The sequence below is a fragment of the Squalius cephalus genome (genome assembly GCF_949319135.1).
Source record: "Squalius cephalus genome assembly, chromosome: 5".
Taxonomy (NCBI): domain Eukaryota; kingdom Metazoa; phylum Chordata; class Actinopteri; order Cypriniformes; family Leuciscidae; genus Squalius; species Squalius cephalus.
Window position 1 is genome coordinate 31,382,894 of NC_137126.1, and position 17,275 is coordinate 31,400,168.

General features: G+C 35.5%; 1 protein-coding gene across 2 annotated transcripts; it reads left to right on the forward strand.

Annotated features, from left to right (window-relative positions):
* Positions 1–74: 74 nt before the first annotated feature.
* Positions 75–14,929, forward strand: gpr107 (G protein-coupled receptor 107; the record flags this gene model as incomplete). 2 transcript variants are annotated; one of them, XM_079871779.1, is made up of 18 exons in its annotated part: positions 75–227; positions 469–591; positions 787–837; positions 1,109–1,197; positions 1,309–1,451; positions 3,053–3,081; positions 3,185–3,241; positions 3,375–3,497; positions 3,586–3,719; positions 3,887–3,962; positions 4,213–4,286; positions 4,730–4,847; positions 5,131–5,261; positions 5,446–5,489; positions 8,108–8,157; positions 8,715–8,798; positions 9,984–10,105; positions 13,882–14,929. In XM_079871779.1, the coding sequence occupies exons 1-18, from the start codon at positions 129–131 to the stop codon at positions 13,970–13,972; spliced, it is 1,638 nt and encodes a 545-aa protein (XP_079727905.1). In that variant the 5' UTR covers positions 75–128. The 2 variants fall into 2 exon arrangements, with proteins under 2 accessions (XP_079727905.1, XP_079727906.1); XM_079871780.1 differs by lacking the exon at positions 13,882–14,929 and having other exon boundaries at positions 80–227; positions 9,984–10,109.
* Between the last annotated feature and the right edge of the window lie 2,346 nt (positions 14,930–17,275).

Below are 17,275 nucleotides of genomic sequence, written 5' to 3' on the forward strand. Positions count from 1 at the left end.
CCAAGTGTTTTCAACCAAGTAGTGCTCCAATACTCCAATCCAGTAGGTGGCGGACAATGCGCCTTTTAGTTGGTTTGCCAACCGCCATTTAAACAACAGAAGAAGAAGAAGAAAAAGCTGTTTTAAAAATGGCGTCTAGGAAGAGATGTATGTTTACAGTTATTAATGCGATTATTACAGCTCTTATCATAGAAAGTCAGTGTCGACTCCATCATCTCATACTTAAGGTATGTGAGTGATGTGCTTCCAATGTTTTTATAAGATATTCGTATAGTCACTGTATTGTCATCACTGTTGTTTAATGCCAACAGATGCTGTCTTAAGTGTGAATCATATTAAGATGTATCAATCATAATCGTTTTGTTGTGACAATGCAAAAAACCATTAACAAATCATTCAAAAGGATCTCAGCAGCTAACCCGTGATCTTAGTGCCCGTGCGCCACTAAACACTCTTGTTCTGTTTTAGGACGACATCCGTCAGCGGGTTCATCTGAACACATTCGGCTTATATAAAGATGGTTACATGAGTATAAGCATGAACAGCCTCAGCTTCACTGATGGAAATACGGACAACATTGACAGCTCCACGGTCAGACTCGCTCTGCTGTCTGACAAATGACTGGCTTTCAGATTCATACAGTGCACGTTAATAATATGATAAAAATGTCTCGCACATTATTAATGGAACTTTTTAATCTCACCTTATACAAGGCATCATTTCAGAAAATAGAAATCATCTTTCACATAGAGAAATAAAATATCTTTGTCATATATTATTTTGCAGATTGGTTTTAGCCTAGATCGTGCAAACAATAATGGCTTCTCCACATATCTGGTCAGTATCTGTCTTTGAATGTCTATTTAGTTGTTATCGGAGTTGTATGATGACTGTGTCTGTAGATTCGTTATTGTTTGTAAATATGCATAAATTAACTGCTGTAACTTGACAGTCTTGTCAGTTAAGGATCTTATATAGAAGTACAGTATGATTCATATAGGCCTAATATAATATTAGATTAAAGTTAATATTACATTCAGGCATTCTTTTTATGATCTTTCGGTCAAACTGATTCAGATAATTGATATTCTGTCTTATGAACACGCAGGATGAGGGTCTGGATTATTGTCCTCTGAAAAAGGATCCAAATAGTAATTTTGCTGGGGTACTTCTATTGCTGGACTTCAAAAATAACCTGTGAGTTTTATTTTTGTACTTTGTTACTTTTTTTATTCATTACAATTAGAATGAATTTGGAAGTATTATCTAGTTTTTTGAATGTTCTGCCATGACTTGCGATATCCTCAGAGTGAGGAAGAAGACTTCAGCGGAGGCTGGAGTTTTTCCCAACATCATACCTGTGTTGCCCAAAAGCATTGCAGAGGACCTGCAAGCTGAAAAGGAGAAAGTTCTCCACGACAATGGGCCAGATGATGGATCTCAGTCTAAGAGCAAGTCTTTTCTTTTTATCTTGGACTATAAATCATAACACGTGGTACACTACTGTTCAAAAGTTTGGAGTCAGGTTTAAAACAATTTTTTTTTTTTTTTAAGATTTTTTTTTTTTTTTTTAATCAAAAGCCACAGTAAAAACATTTTTAATATTACAAATGATTTCTATTTCAAATAAATTATGTTCTTTTGAACTTCGTTCATTAAATAATTCTTCAGTTTACACAAAAAAATGTTAAGCGGAGCAACTACTTTAAACGTTGATAATAATGAGAAAAATATTTGAGCACCAAATCATCATATTAGAATTTCTGAAGGATCATGGGACACTGAAGACTGGAGTAATGATGCTAAAATTCCATCACAGGAATAAATTACATTGGATTACAATGTATTCAAATAGAAATTTGTTATTTTAAATTGAAATAATATTTCTAAATATTACTGTATTTTCTTTACTGTATTTTTGATCAACAAAAGCAGTCTTGGTGAGCATACAATAAGAGATTTCCTAGCCCGGCCTCTCCGGTCACTGTGCCCCCTCACCCCACCCAGCCCCAGAGTGGGCGCCCTGATTTTAGTTTGTGAGGCAGTACTGCCCTGAGATGGGGAGTGGATGGGTGTAGGCTGTCAAATACATTGATTAAAAATTAATTGTTTTCATTTCATTCGTTCTTGGCAAAAATATATATATTTTTAAATAAGAGCGGAATAGCGTTCGCTTTATAATGAGAGTATTTAGCTAATAATCTTTGAAAATAACACACACAAGAAAATCAATCACTGCTGATTTTTGTTCAGAGACAGATGCAGTTGGAATCTAAACATATTATTTGTGTAGCTATTTAACATCTTTAAATGGTCTAAGCAACAGAGCCATCAACAGAGGAGTGCGGGCAGCTTGCCTTCAGTTGCAGATGCGGCCTTAAGCTTAAGATAATGAGTGGATTCAACTCGCTTTATTTTCCTCATTCGTTTAAAATAAAATTACATTATAAATAATAAACTGTAGGCTATATACAACTATTTTATTACTGAATTGTTTATTAATTAAATTATAAATTATTAGGTCAGCTAAGCATCATGTTTGTGATTTAAAAACAAAAATCATCTATGATAGATTCTGAGAATTAAAACAAAAATCAGGCTTGTGAATTTATGACATCAATTGCTTTATTTGTTTATGAACAGAAGTAACTTAAAATGCTATTTGTGTGTTGTATTTTTCATATTTTTTGTATAGTACAGCAAAACTACAGTGCTTCCAGTAGGCTATTTTATGGAGCTGTCAACACTGGAAACTCCAGCATGCATATATAAAACTATATAAATGTTATTAAATTGTATATATGAAATTATTTTATTTACAGGTTTTATGCCACAGTGCATTGTTGCCTGTTGTGATCGCAGATGGCTGGCAGCTTGTAAAAATATGCTAACTTTTGAACAATAGTGTTTGTCTGTTCTCATCTTTTTTGTATTGTAAACGAAAGCCTTTTAATTAAGGAAATTTTAATGTTTGGTACGCATTCCTATATTTTTGTATCAGTCTACCTTTCAATTATTGTTTTGTGTTTATTTCTCTCCTATTTATTTGCAGTGGGTTCTAAATCCAGGCGAGATGTTGAGGTGAGATCTGCCTAAACATTTGTATAAATGTTTTAGGACTGCGTATTGTCTTAAAACTATGTTAATTCTGCATGAAATGATTTTGATTGTATTACTCACACAGAGCAAGGCAGAAGATACATATCCTCTTCAGAGCAAAGACAAAATCTACTCCTTTGAGGTAGGATATACATGAAAGGGTATTGCTGAGAGCTCTTGAGATTAGTTCTGAGCTGATGTAATATCTGTCCATTTTTAGGTTTACTTTTTGAAATATTTTGTGCATCCCACTGACTCTCCTGCTCTTGTTTTAGTTTTACTTCAACATCACAACGGATGAGCAGCAAGGCCTTTATAACTTTTATTTCTACAACTGCTACTCCATGCCAAAAAAACAGGACAGCTCTGCGTCAGACATGCTGCCTTTCAACATTGATGTGAGTGTTTGTGAGTTCTAAAATACAGTGTCTATAAATATAATGAAGTCATGCAGTTCATATACTCGGGCAATAAATATAATTTCAGATCAACATCAAAGAGAAGAATCCAGAAAGCTTCCTCTCAGCGGGAGAGATTCCTTTACCTAAGCTTTACATCTGCATGTCCATGTTCTTCTTCCTCATCGGCACACTGTGGGTTCATGTTTTGCGTACTCATAGGTAAGTGCTACAATAACAGACCTTATGTAAATTTTCTATTCAACAGTTTCATACATTTTACAAGAAATGACCAGTAGAGAGCAGCAAATCATATTTCAGATTGTCTTCTGTAAAAAATAGGAGAGCATATTATGGGATCACTGTGTAATTCTCTTTTTTTTTATTAGTGCTGATGTTTACAAGATTCATTGGCTGATGGCTGCTCTTCCATTTACAAAGTCACTTTCCCTTATTTTCCATGCAGTGAGTTTTTTCCTCTTTGTTTATATGGGAACTTTTGAAGGAAATGCTTATATTTGATGTAAATATCATTCAATTTCAAAAACATTATCTAAATCATACGCAATAAATGATCAAACCATGATAGTTCCACCAAAACCTTGCAATTTAGGGAAAGTGCATTTGAAATGCAATTCCATTTTACGCTAGATACCCAAGACAAACAGCAGCATTACATTGCCTTTGTTTTAACTTTTATATTCCTTTTTTACAGATTGACTACTACTACATTTCCAATCAGGGCTTTCCTATTGAAGGCTGGGCTGTGGTCTATTACATAACTCACTTGTAAGTTCACCAACATAAACTGGATAATACAGGAATAGGGTGAAGAACTGTCATATAAGAAAAAAAACAGATAGATATTTATGTAATGTTTTTGCTCTTAAGCCTGTAACACACTACACAACCATTCAAATCATACACTTGCTGACTTTGAAAATGGTTACAGTGAAAAACTGTGCATCATACATCATAAATGACTGAAGATCAACACTACCAGACTTTCAAGTCATTCTGAACACAACATCTCCAGACTAGCTCTGACTTTCAGCAAACTGGGAATCGGAGAATACAATAGTTGTTTAGTGTATTCCAGCCATTTAAAAAGTTCCTTAGGTTGTTTTAGGTGGGTAGTGAACTTGTATTTTGAATGAAAACCACTGTGCTGTTGTCTTGATAACTGTAAAGAGCTGAGTGTTTGACATCTCTGAATGTGTTACTTTGTGCAGGCTGAAGGGGGCGCTATTGTTCATCACTATAGCATTAATAGGAACTGGCTGGGCCTTTGTCAAGCATATCCTCTCAGATAAAGACAAAAAGATTTTCATGATCGTCATTCCCCTGCAGGTATTGGTTCCCCACCCACTTGAAAATAGCATCCATCCTCATAGTAGTTTCTACTAGTGTTTCTGCAAAGTGTTGTGTATGAATATGCATGTAAAATCCCCAGTTTTTTAAACAATTTAGAGGTCACAAAACACTAAAACATATTTTTCCAGACGTTAATAGTACACTGTTGCACAACATTGAAGATGTCAGCACATTATTTTTTAAATACAAGGTTGTTAATGGGATTTTAAGCTAAACTGCTGCTGTCCTATGATCCTTCCAGTTATAATTGTGATTTCAGGTTCTGGCCAATGTGGCATACATCATTATTGAGTCCACAGAGGAGGGCTCCAGCGAATATGGCCTGTGGATGGAGATCCTGTTTCTAGTAGATCTGCTATGCTGCGGGGCTATTCTCTTCCCAGTCGTCTGGTAAGTGCTCTTCCGGTTTGTCCTTTTGATGTGGCCCAGATTTAATTTTCTGTACCATAAATGATATCATTTGTAGACTAATAGACCAAAGTCTGATGTCTGTCTTATATAAGTAAATGGCAGGCTGTTTTGGCTTTTTATCTTTAGTCTAGTTAGTCTGAAAGCAATTGTTTTTGTTTGGTAGGTCCATAAGACATTTACAAGAGGCATCAGCAACAGATGGCAAAGGTATGTCGAAGTAACATTGTCAGAGCACTTTGTGGTCAACAGTTCAGTGAAGTTTGATACTGTATATTTGGAGTGTCATTTTTTTTATGACCACTTGTAAAAGACGTCAGCCCTGTCACAATGTTGAAGCCATTTTAAATGAAATATTGTGGAAAGTGTGTATTTTTAATCTTTCCAAATGCTTTGCTTGGTTGATTGAGCTGTACTCCTTCAAAATTGGCTGTTCTCTACATGCTATTTAAAAGACTTGGTCTTATACAGCATGAAATTGAATAGTGCTGTCTTCCAGAGTGCTGCAGTTCTAGGCATGCTGCTCTAGACATACGTTAACCAAAATAGTATACATGCTCTTACTAACAGTGGTAGTCTATGGATTATTAAGAGTTGTTTTAAGACATTAATACTTTCAGCATTATTATTTGTTTTTACTGTATTGTTGTTCAAATAAATGCATCTTTGGTGAGCACAAGAGATTTCTTTCAAAAACATAAAAAAAAACATTCCAACCTCAAACTTTTGAACGGTAGTGTGTAGCGTGAACCATTCCAATGATTTGCTTATTATGAGCAATTATTATTGGTGGTGTTGGTTTTGTGGTGGTATGATAAATCATAAATCAGATGAATTCACTCTAAGCTGATTCAATCATCATTATAAACACTGACCACAATGGCCATGAATGTTTGGTCAGTTGTTAGTTTCCCATTCCCTTGAACAAACAGTACATGCGTCATCCCTGATTCATCTCTTCTGCAAGCTGTGTTACTAATTCAAACAACACACATATAGTATGTCCCCATTGTGGCTTGATTTTTTAGGTTTTTTTTGATAGTTTTAGGGTGGAAAACGGATCCTGCTAGAGATGCTCTCTTTGGCATGTGCTCTGCCACTGTGCACTGTTGCCTGTTGTGACAGCAGATGCCAGGCAGCTTGTAAATGTCATAGCTCAGAGAAACCAGACTGTGCTATGACTTTATCTAACCCACAAATCCAGGGAATGGATAGAGATTTATGGTTTTATTGATTTATTATCCTATGATAGAGATAGGATCAATGCAAATTCCATAACCTCATTACTGTTTGTTTTTTTATTTCTTTGAGCTTTATTGTAAAATACAATTAATAATTGTTTATTTATATTATTCTGTATCCTCCTGTATTTCATATATGTTGAAGAAAATCATTTTTTTTCTGTGTTACACTGTTCAGAAATCAGGGTTAGTAAGGTTTTTTGTTGTTGACAGAAATTTCAAGCAACTCGACTGATTTCAACATTGATAATAATAATAATTTGTTTCTTGAGCACCATTACATCCAGTGCCATCACAGGAATGAATTACATGTAAAATATATTAAAATATATTAAAAAACTGAAATATTTCACACTATTACTGTTTTTACTGCATTTGATTAAATACATCCTTGGTGATCATTAGAGACGTCTTTCAAAAACATTACAAAAATCTTACAGACCCCAAAATGTTTAATAGTAATGCATCTAGACCTTATTAAACTTAATACTTTTAATGTTTCACCAAAATTTAAGTTTAGTCACATCCACACACATACAGTATAACATACACTTTATAGGTTTATATATGAAATTCGTCATAGCATTCAGCCTGTCCTTTCCGATTGACTGACTTTTTTTTCTTCTTCTTCAGGTTGTATTTGTAAAGCTTATACACAACATGCATTTAGTCAGATCTACAATAATCTAATTGTATGTGTTTTAACTAGTAGACTAACGTACATGAAAAATGCATGCTTTTTACTAGCAAAGCTTTGGCACCATCACAAGTCCTGTATTTTTTTGTGTGTGTGTATGTTTTGCTAAAAGGGCTTTAAGGGTTCTTATTTATTAAAATATGCAGAAATAATCAGTTAATTTCTTTAAATCTTACATATAAATCTCTTAACCTACTGCTAAAAAAAGTGCTTAATGAAGAGAGGTGTGCGGGTCTTGATGACAACGTCCTGCTGTGCCTTTAGCTTCTGCGATAGAGATGTTTGCTGAATTATGCTATTTCGGTCATCCCTGAGGATGCCTGTTTCCAACAATCTAACATGCTTACAGTTACTTTTTTTCCACCAATATTTAAGGCTGAATGAACAAGAGCAGGTGTGTGTGTGAGGGAGATCAGCACAAAATGAAGCAGGTTATTCCCTTAGCCCCAATGTCTGTGTCCCAATTTTTACCACTGCAGAAATGGCTCCTCTCATAAGTTCCATAAGTGGCAATATATAAGCAAAATGTGAGATACATATGCTGTAGCACAACTATAGTTTGCTTGGTGGATAATGACTTCGTATAATCCTATATTGGAAAAAAAAATCTCTTCACACAATCAATACTCAATACAATAATTTTTTTTATTTATTTTTTCTCTCAAATAATCATTGTTTCATTGCTGCCTATCATATTTGTTCCTGCTTTCATCTTCTGCCTTTCCCTCACAGGGCACAAAGATAAAAACTTAAATTGCCTTCTGATTTTGACAATTTTCACAGTAGGAGTGAGAACCACAGTAATTGAAGCATGCAAGTTAAAAGGAAAGCTCATCCACTCTCTCACTCTGTTTTAATCGTAATGTTTGGCTTTCTCGTTCCCTTTGTAGCTGCCATCAATCTGGCTCAACTGAAACTTTTTAGGCACTACTATGTGATGGTATGTATTCACCTCACTGTCATTCTCACTTGCATTCAGACACAGTGCTTTTAAAAGGACATGTACCCGGTGCTCAGTTCGGTGCGGGACTGACTGTCTGTTATGGCACGAGACTTGTTAGACTTATTAGTTTTGCTTTATTTTAACAGTCATTGTCTCTATAATTGCATTTATTTATGAAGGTCTGTGTATGAATACATTGCATTCACTGTTTTTATACATACATTTTTGTCTGGATTTGTCTCCAGCCAGTCTGAGCCAAAAGCATTCTATTTGGCATTTTTTAAATTTAATTAATCAATTTGTAAGGACAGAAAAGACGCATATATTGTTCAGTGCTTCAATAGAAACAAGAACATCTGACACATGATCAATGTCACATTTTCTCATTCGATTAGTGACCTAATTAGTCCAAAACCTTAACTAAATTTCTTTATTTTGGCATTCTTTTTTATCTCATCAAAATCAGACTAGAAATCTTTTAGATATGTGTATCTCTGTCCTCTCTCTCTCTCTCTCTTTTTATTCTCTTCTCACTCTCTCTTTCTCTGTCACAGATTGTATGCTATATTTATTTCACCCGCATCATTGCCAGTCTCATCAAGGTCATTGTCCCTTACCAATGGAAGTGGCTCTACCAGGTGAGTGACGGCAGCTTCCTCAAACATCATTATAGTAAAAGTGCACTAAAGACTTTCACATTAAACATAAACTTCCCTATTGATCCTTTCACACAGACATTCATATGTGTAATATTTTAGCAATATCTGGTGTATTACATTAAAGCTAGTTAAGTCATTCTTCAGCATCCCCAAGATAACAAATAGTATGTGGAGGCCTTTGCTGTGTTAATTCTCAGTTTGGTTTTACTGTAAAAGACCAATTTTCCAATGCCATGAGGGGTCACATGATTGTTTTACTTAGCAGAGTACATAGGGTGGCCACATGGTTATTGCTCTGTTGCAGGACAGTAGATGGGATTTTGTGGGACAGTGTGATAAATTTACTGCTATTATACTATGTAAATATTGATTTACATTAGTTGGGAAGCTTATTTTAACTTTTTAAATATACAGTTAAGCTTAGTTAATTGTGACCAGCTTTGTGACTGGTGACAATGTATTTCACTTTACAGGACCTATTCCATGTGGAATTTTTTTTTATATATATATAATAATATTATTATTATTATTACAACTGAATAACAGGCTAGTAGTAGTAAGAAAAAATCACATTATATAAAATAAATTTCCTTAAGTAGCGGCAAACTTATTTTCCTTTATTAGACTACTTATGAATACGTTGGTTGGTTATTTTCCCCCTCTAGCTAGAACATGAAGGCTGCGCAAATGGATTTTAAAACGGCAATTGCATTTTTTAGTATTATATTTCTTATTGTGGTTTTGTAATTTTAGGGAAGAAGAAAAAAAACAGATATAATACCGATATAATTGAAATGTGGGACACTGCTTACGTCTTGCAGGACGCAGGACAAAGCTCCCAATTTTGGGTGGTCACCCTACATGTACAAGGTCACTATCCAGTGACCTTTTGTGGAAGGAGTGCACTTCACAGATAATGTTTTGAGCTGACTTCAGTGACTTTAAGTTTTATGTCTGTTGCTTAGATTCTATAAGATAACACTGTTGGGTTACAAATACTTATTTAGAACCATTTGAATCTCAGATTTGATAAAATGCATGAAAAGAAGATATCATATTGGGTTAACAGTTGAAAAAAAAAAATCCACAAATACATACATGCAACCATTCAAAGTTTTATTGCTTTTTCAAGTTTTATATGTGTATTTTATTCCTAATTCATAGTTGCTGGATGAGCTGGCCACTTTGACCTTCTTCTTTTTAACCGGACACAAGTTCCGACCGGCCTCCTACAACCCCTACCTACTGCTGTCTGTGGAGGAAGAAGACATGGAGATGGATGATGTGTAAGAAATCATACTTAAATACACAGCTACTGGTGAATATCCACTTTATTTTTAATATAAGAGCAGGCGTTGCCAATGTTCTTCTTGGCAATATTCTTCTATTTATTTACATAGAGACTAATGAATCAGAAGTCTTGCACAGGAAATAGCTTATTTCCGCTTTGAAAAATAAGGTGGATGTCAAGTTACAGACACAATGAACGCTAAACATTCACTGTCTTTCATGATATATTTTCATAGTGCGTCATTCTTTTATTTCAAAAGATCAAGGGCAATTTGATTCCTCAAGATGGTATGACTCACTCACAGCAGAGAGAAAGTGATGTCGGAGGACCATAACCACACGCAAGAGATGATATAAGACTGTCTCAATTTAAAGGGATAGTTCACCCAAAAATAAAAATTCTGTTGAACACAAAAGAAGATCTTTTGAAGAATATGGGTAACCAAATAGTTAATGGGCCCCATGTACTTTTTTCCCCATATTATAGAAGTCAATGGGGCCCATTAACTATTTGGTTACCCAAATTCTTCAAAATATCTTCTTTTGTTTTCAGCAGAAGAAAGAAATTCATACAGGTTTGGAACAACTTGACAGTGAGTAAATGATGACAATTTAAATTTTCAGGTGAACTATCCCTTTAAAAGCTCATTACTCTCATTTTTGTTTTTTACAATTACAAGAACATGTGTATGCGCAGCTCTTCTACATACCATGACCCTGTTGCGCTCCATTACCAGCTGCGACGTGGTCACACGGACAGGCTTACAATGATCCAGCCACCTGTCATGGCTCTAGATAGAAGAAGCGCAGAGGGGTTCCTTCTGATTGGAGGACCTGGTAGCCATCCTCATTACATGCCCTAGCTGAATGCACCTGTCATACCCTGTTTATTTACATACGCACTCCCAAACTTTCATGCTGGTCAGTTCCTGCTAATTTTAAAGCCATGCCATGTACTTACTCCAGACGGCCTCATCAGGTCAGACGATTCTTTGTTTTCATTTCTTTCTCTTGCTTCATCTCTACTGGCTTTGCCGGGGGTTTTTTTTTTCCTTCTTTTTTCTCCATCCTCGTGATTTTCTCACTAAGGTCTCAGTGGATTGCGTTTCTCTCCACTACCTGATGTCCAAGTCTTGTTCTGTTCCATGACAACCCCCATCCTCCCCTCCTTCCCCCAAGTTCCCATCTCCCATTCACCCCGCATTGAGCATCCCCTCAGGCGGCATGTGCTCTATCCCCCCCCACCCCGGCACTTCCCAAAATAGCCCTGTGACTCCGTATGTCCTTGTTCCTTGCTTGCACTTTCCCCCTCTTCTTCTTCTTCTCCTTCTCCCCCTGACAGCATGCCATACACAGGACATTTTGCTTTACTCTGTGTTATTTTTTTATTTTTTTTTGTGGCCTATTTTCCCAAAACTTTTTTTGGGTGACTTGGGGTGCGGCCTGATTCAGCTGTCCTCATTGAGTCTTGCAAAGAACACAGAAAAGATGGATGACGGTAACCACAAAAATAGAGGGCATTGCTCTCATGAGCATTCAGAGTTTAGGTCCACACTGCCCTTTCTGCTTTTATTATTATTATTTAATTGAAAAAAAAGTATCTCCATTTTTATCTTTTTTAATAGAGTGCAACAGTTTAACAATTTTCCAATCATTTTCTCCATTGATAAATAATTTTCGTTTAGGGACAATAATTTGTCATGGTTATTTCAACTTCCTTTTAAAACATTTTTATAATAGCCAAATTCCAGGTGAAGAACTATAGTACCCATGAATCCTGAAGGGATCGCCCACCTACTTAATATTTGTGGAAACTGTGATACATTTATTTTTTTCAGGATTCTTTAAATAGAAATATCAACAGAGCAGCAAAATTATTTGAAATGGAAATCTTTTGTAGCATTATAAATGTCTTTACTGTCACTTTTGTTCAATTGAATACATCCTTGCTGAATAAAAGACAACAAAAAAAACTTTAAATCTATCGCAAAATATTCATATTCATTACTGTAAAGTATATTTTTTAATGTATATAACAGTAAATAAAATATAACAGTATAATGACAGTAAATAAAGCTTTTTTCTCTTGTTTTTAAATCAACTATCCTAAATGGGATTGTAGTTCATTTTAATGGCACTGAAAAAGTGGATGGTCACAGTTGCCCTCTTTTGTAAAGTATTATATCAAATCAGCTTCAACTATTAAAGGGTTAGTTCACCCAAAAATGAAAATTATGTCATTAATGACTCACCCTCATGTCGTTCCAAGCCCGTAAGACCTCCGTTCGTCTTCGGAACACAGTTTAAGATATTTTAGATTTAGTCCGAGAGCTTTCTGTCCCTCCATTGAAAATGTATGTGCGGTATACTGTCCATGCCCAGAAAAGGTAATACAGACATCATCAAAGTAGTCCAAGTGACTACAGTGGCTCAATCTTAAGTTTATAAAGCGACTAGAATACTTTTTGTGCACAAAAAACAACAAAAATAACGACTTTATTCCACTATTCATTTCCTTCTCTCTGGGCCTCGAGTTAGTTCACGTAGTATAACTGCGTAGCGCATCTGTGTTGCACGTCACACGTAGGCTCACTATTGGCCGACTCTGGTCATGTGTGTGATGCGTGTGTTGGCACTCGATTTGAAATAGTATATTGCACTCATTATTTCTTCTCCATTAATGTAATTAAATATAATAAAAATGAACCTCAAATGGGTAAATCTGGTTGCTTCAACAACAGTAGATGTGTGGTGCATCTGAGCCGTGAACAGTATGCTGATACTAGTGTGGCCATATGCAGTCCAATCTGTGCTCAGAGAATGAAAGCAAGAGAGTTTATGCGTGTGTTGCTCTCACTTGGTCTCAGTTTTTGCTCTGAACTTTCTGTCCACATTCGAATCTAATACAGAATGCTTGCCCAGTCATGCTTGGTCACATTTTATTGGAAATGCTTGTATATAAATAAGATGATCTTGGTTTAGGTGATTCAAACATTTGTGGCTCAGTGGGATAAGATTCAGAAAGAACAAGAGACACTAAACTTCATGCCAAATTTGTTGCAATATTCTTAGAAAACTACGGTGAACAGAAGGGGACATGTTCGGTTGATTTAGTTTTGTTGTGGCCACGACATATTAACTCTTGGGAATGTGATATGTTGTGGCCTCAAGATCGTATGTTGAGTGAACGATATATTTTTCTAGTGGCCACAACTTCTATCTGTTGAGGGAAGGACATCTATTTCTCTTGGCCACAAGTTAAATGCATAAACAACCTGCAATTTTCAGAAATGGATAATATTTTATATTTATTAAGAAAAAGTGCGTAATTAAGAAATAATTATATTAATGTATTACATAATGTAAGTTTATATGTCCTGGCCACGACAAAACTAAGTGAACCAAACATGTCCCCTCGTGGTCACCGTAGAAAACAAAGATTAAGAGAAGGATTGTTTTGTTTTGTTTTATGAATTAAACATCAGTTGTATGCATGCAGATCGCTGAAGGGCTTTCCTCAGAAAATTGGGACAGTCTGAAATTATTTAAAGACCTGTTTTTATTTCGCTATTACTGATCCAGATTCTGTCCACACTGATATTCACAAGAAGCGCGAAACCAAATCTAATGTAGATGTCTATTTTTATCTCTTGAATGTTATGTGGCTGAGTATTTAAGCGTGTTTAGCTTCAAATGACAAATCGTCCCTGTTGTTGTGTTTCAAATAGAGCTTGTTTTTGTTGTTAATGATGCTCTTTTTCTTTAATTTCAGGGTAACTACCTCAACAGCCATGGGAGAGGGCGTTAAGAAGGTGAAGAAACTGTCAAACGGACCATCAGAGGAGAGGGAGAGCATGGCATGATGGGAGATACAATTCTCTGTCGGTTCTGTGTGCCTCTGGACTTTGTGGCCAGCTACTGACATGTGAGACATTCTTGAAAAGCTTAACAGCTTTATGTCCAGAATTCCCAGTGGACCATCTCCCATGATCACATGTGAAGACATCACATTCCATATCCACATATATGTCTATCTCTGTAAATGTTGCACAGACAGTATGGAGAATTCACAGTACGCAGCTCCATGATTCCTTCAGCCACTGTAAGTTTTAATTGAAATGCTAGGTGCTGTGCATTATTTTCATTTTACCTTGATGATTGTGTGTGTTTATTTATTAATGACCTTCCTACGCATTGCTTGATCTCAGACACGCTGTGGCACTTTAACAGGTACACTCCAGTCGAGTGAACGCGTATGTGAGGTCACTGGAAATCTGTAGAAAACTGCAGTGCCTGTGACGTCTCTTTCAGCGATTATTTAAATGATTATTTCCTGCTCTGAGTTCTCAGAATGAATCATTTTTATGTAAATATCCAGGCCCTTAAAACATACGTAACCCAGATTAATGTTGCAAAGAAATAACTGTACAGTTCTCAAGCTTAGTCAGGATTTGATGACAGCTGCTTAGTATTTTCTCAGTATTTGTGGGTTATTGTATGGATGATGATGATGGACTTTCATGAAATAGATCCAGGGTGTCCAGAAACGTGTTTCAAATGTATCAAACGTGGATTAAAATGATTTCAGGGATCTTGTCATTTGCGTTTATTAGTAATGCCATGGAGGATTTTATTTTGATGTTTAATATTTTGCTTATTTTTGGATATATATTTGAGCAAGCTTTATGAAATTGTGTTTCAGTATTAAATTGTGCAATGGTTTCATTTGCATTTGTCTTTTATATTTGGTTAAAAGTGTTTATATAAATCATGTGAAGTTGCATGTCGATCTATAAGATAAAGAACCCATCAGAAATCAACCCTCAAATTCTTATCAGCGTTTTTAATGATTTTGTTTTTGTTTTTAAACATACAGAAGGACAACATTTTCCACACCTTTTCATGTTTACCAGAAACGATCATAGCAAATAAGACCAATGCTAAAGCAGTGTCTTATCATGCTGGGACACAGTAAACATTCGACAGCACTGAAGCAAACGGCTCACTTATAATTAATTCACAAGTCTCGAGTCCTGTGCTCACTTCTGCTCAAGTGCCATTAAGAGCATCTGATATTGACAAAATGTCAGAAAAAAAAAAAACCGAAAAAAAATCTTTGGCTGCTAAGGATGGGATAATTGCAAATGCTAATTCTATTTCCCTTCTGCCTGATTAGAAAATAAAGCATGAGAAATGTTTTAAATTAATTTCCTATCCATTATCCCTTAATAATAGTAATGCAGTTGGGACGAGATGTAGTGAGGCGCGAGACGCTGACATGCATTGGATGAATTTATTCTTGCAAATTTCAGTCCTTATTTGGAATCCGTAATAATCAGTTGCCAGAAAAACTTGATTACTTCGTTCATCAGTTTTTTGTGTCAGTCTTGATTAGAGAATCTTATGTCACTTGGATGGTCTGTTTATAACCAGACTGCATGGTTATAAGGAAGTTTTAGTAAGTATTTGCTTAAACTAGCTAATAGATATTCATTATGTCGCACTTGGTGTAAAAGAGAGTGAACAGAAGCTGGATTAGATGGCAGTTGACAATATTAGTATGTGCCCAGGGTGTTAAAGATTAGCTGTCTGGCTAAAGCTGTCTGTGCAATAGCATAAGGAATGGTTTGAGGGTTGTTGAAAATCCAGTGTCTTGGAAGAAGCGATGAACATTTTCTTTTTCCATTAGCAAAATGAAAAGAAATGCCTCAGATTTAGAGTTGAGTTACACAATCACAATTTTCTGGATGTAAGTGGCAAACTCTGACATTTATATTGTCAAAATGCATCTAAAAAGGAACATTTAATTTTAAGTAGAATTCATAAAAGATTCAATTGTAAATATCGTATATCAACGTATCGTATTGTATATTTATTATTAAATTGTAAATATTGTTCCTTGCGGACCTCGAATTTGATTGGCTGAGCGGCCTTCATGTGATACGTCCTTTAGGCTACATCGTTACGCCTTGTGGCACAAAGTAAATATCACTGAAATTAGTCGTTTAATCATTCAATCAACCGTTTCTTTATAAACACTGATTCGTTTATTAAAGCAAGAAGTGCACTATCTTTGTGGAGGATGCATTGAATCATTCACTCAAGCGATTTGTTCAAACACCACTACTGTGTGTCGCATATTTTCATTGGTGGAGCAAAGTGTGTCTAAAATGTAAGTTACTTAATATTAATTATTTATGAATTATTATTATTTAACTGTTAAAAGCATTGTCAGACTGGCAAACTCACATTTGCAAAGTCTGAAAAGTGGCAAGTTCACTGAAAATGATCTGAGATGAAACACCTGCCACATGTATTATCTGGCTGTTTGTATTGAATATGTACAATGACTAAGAAGAAAAGCAGTCCTAAATAACTTTCACACATAGGTGGTCTGTGGTCTCATTGTCAGTGGTGCGGACACTTTGATTAAATTATACTCTACTGAGCCATTTGTATTCTGGGCCAGAGAAACTTCACTAGAAAAAGGCTCCCGTAACCTCTTGTTAAAAGTAAAGCATCTAACATAAAAGTCTCTTCTGAGGTACCGGTAGATTGTATAAATGTTACCAAATATAGCATAGGCCTATTACTGCATCATTTTTCAAGTAGTGCTTGCCAAGCCAAATGCTTGGCACAACATGTCATTTTTTTAGTTAAAAAACTATTTTTTTTCTTCTACCTGACGTTTACAAAATATGCTGCTCAAAAGTGCCTTTCAAACACCTGGCTACTTTCCAGTCTGTTCTCCTGCTGTGCAATACCCCAATCTGCAAATCGATTCCTTCCTCCTCTTTGCTTAGATGCTATTTATATGCCTCTCCCACCTTCCAAAATATTTTGTATCTGTATTTTTTTTTGGTCCTGATTTAGAACTTTGCTATATTCATGCTCTGATGCAACTAAATTAATCACAATATGTCACAGAGACCAGAGTCTGTTCTTCTTAGTGTATTTCATAGTATGGAGCCCTGAGTTAAAGTAGAGAACATGTAGATGCTTTTATAAAAGGTACTGGTGCTGGCACCATGGTATCTAATGGTAATAATGTGGTTCTTTGATATGTACTATGGAACTGAATGATTACCATATCCATATCTCATGGTATTTACATTGTAATCTAAGGTATATGAAACTACCATGGTGCACAACAAATATGTTGTATC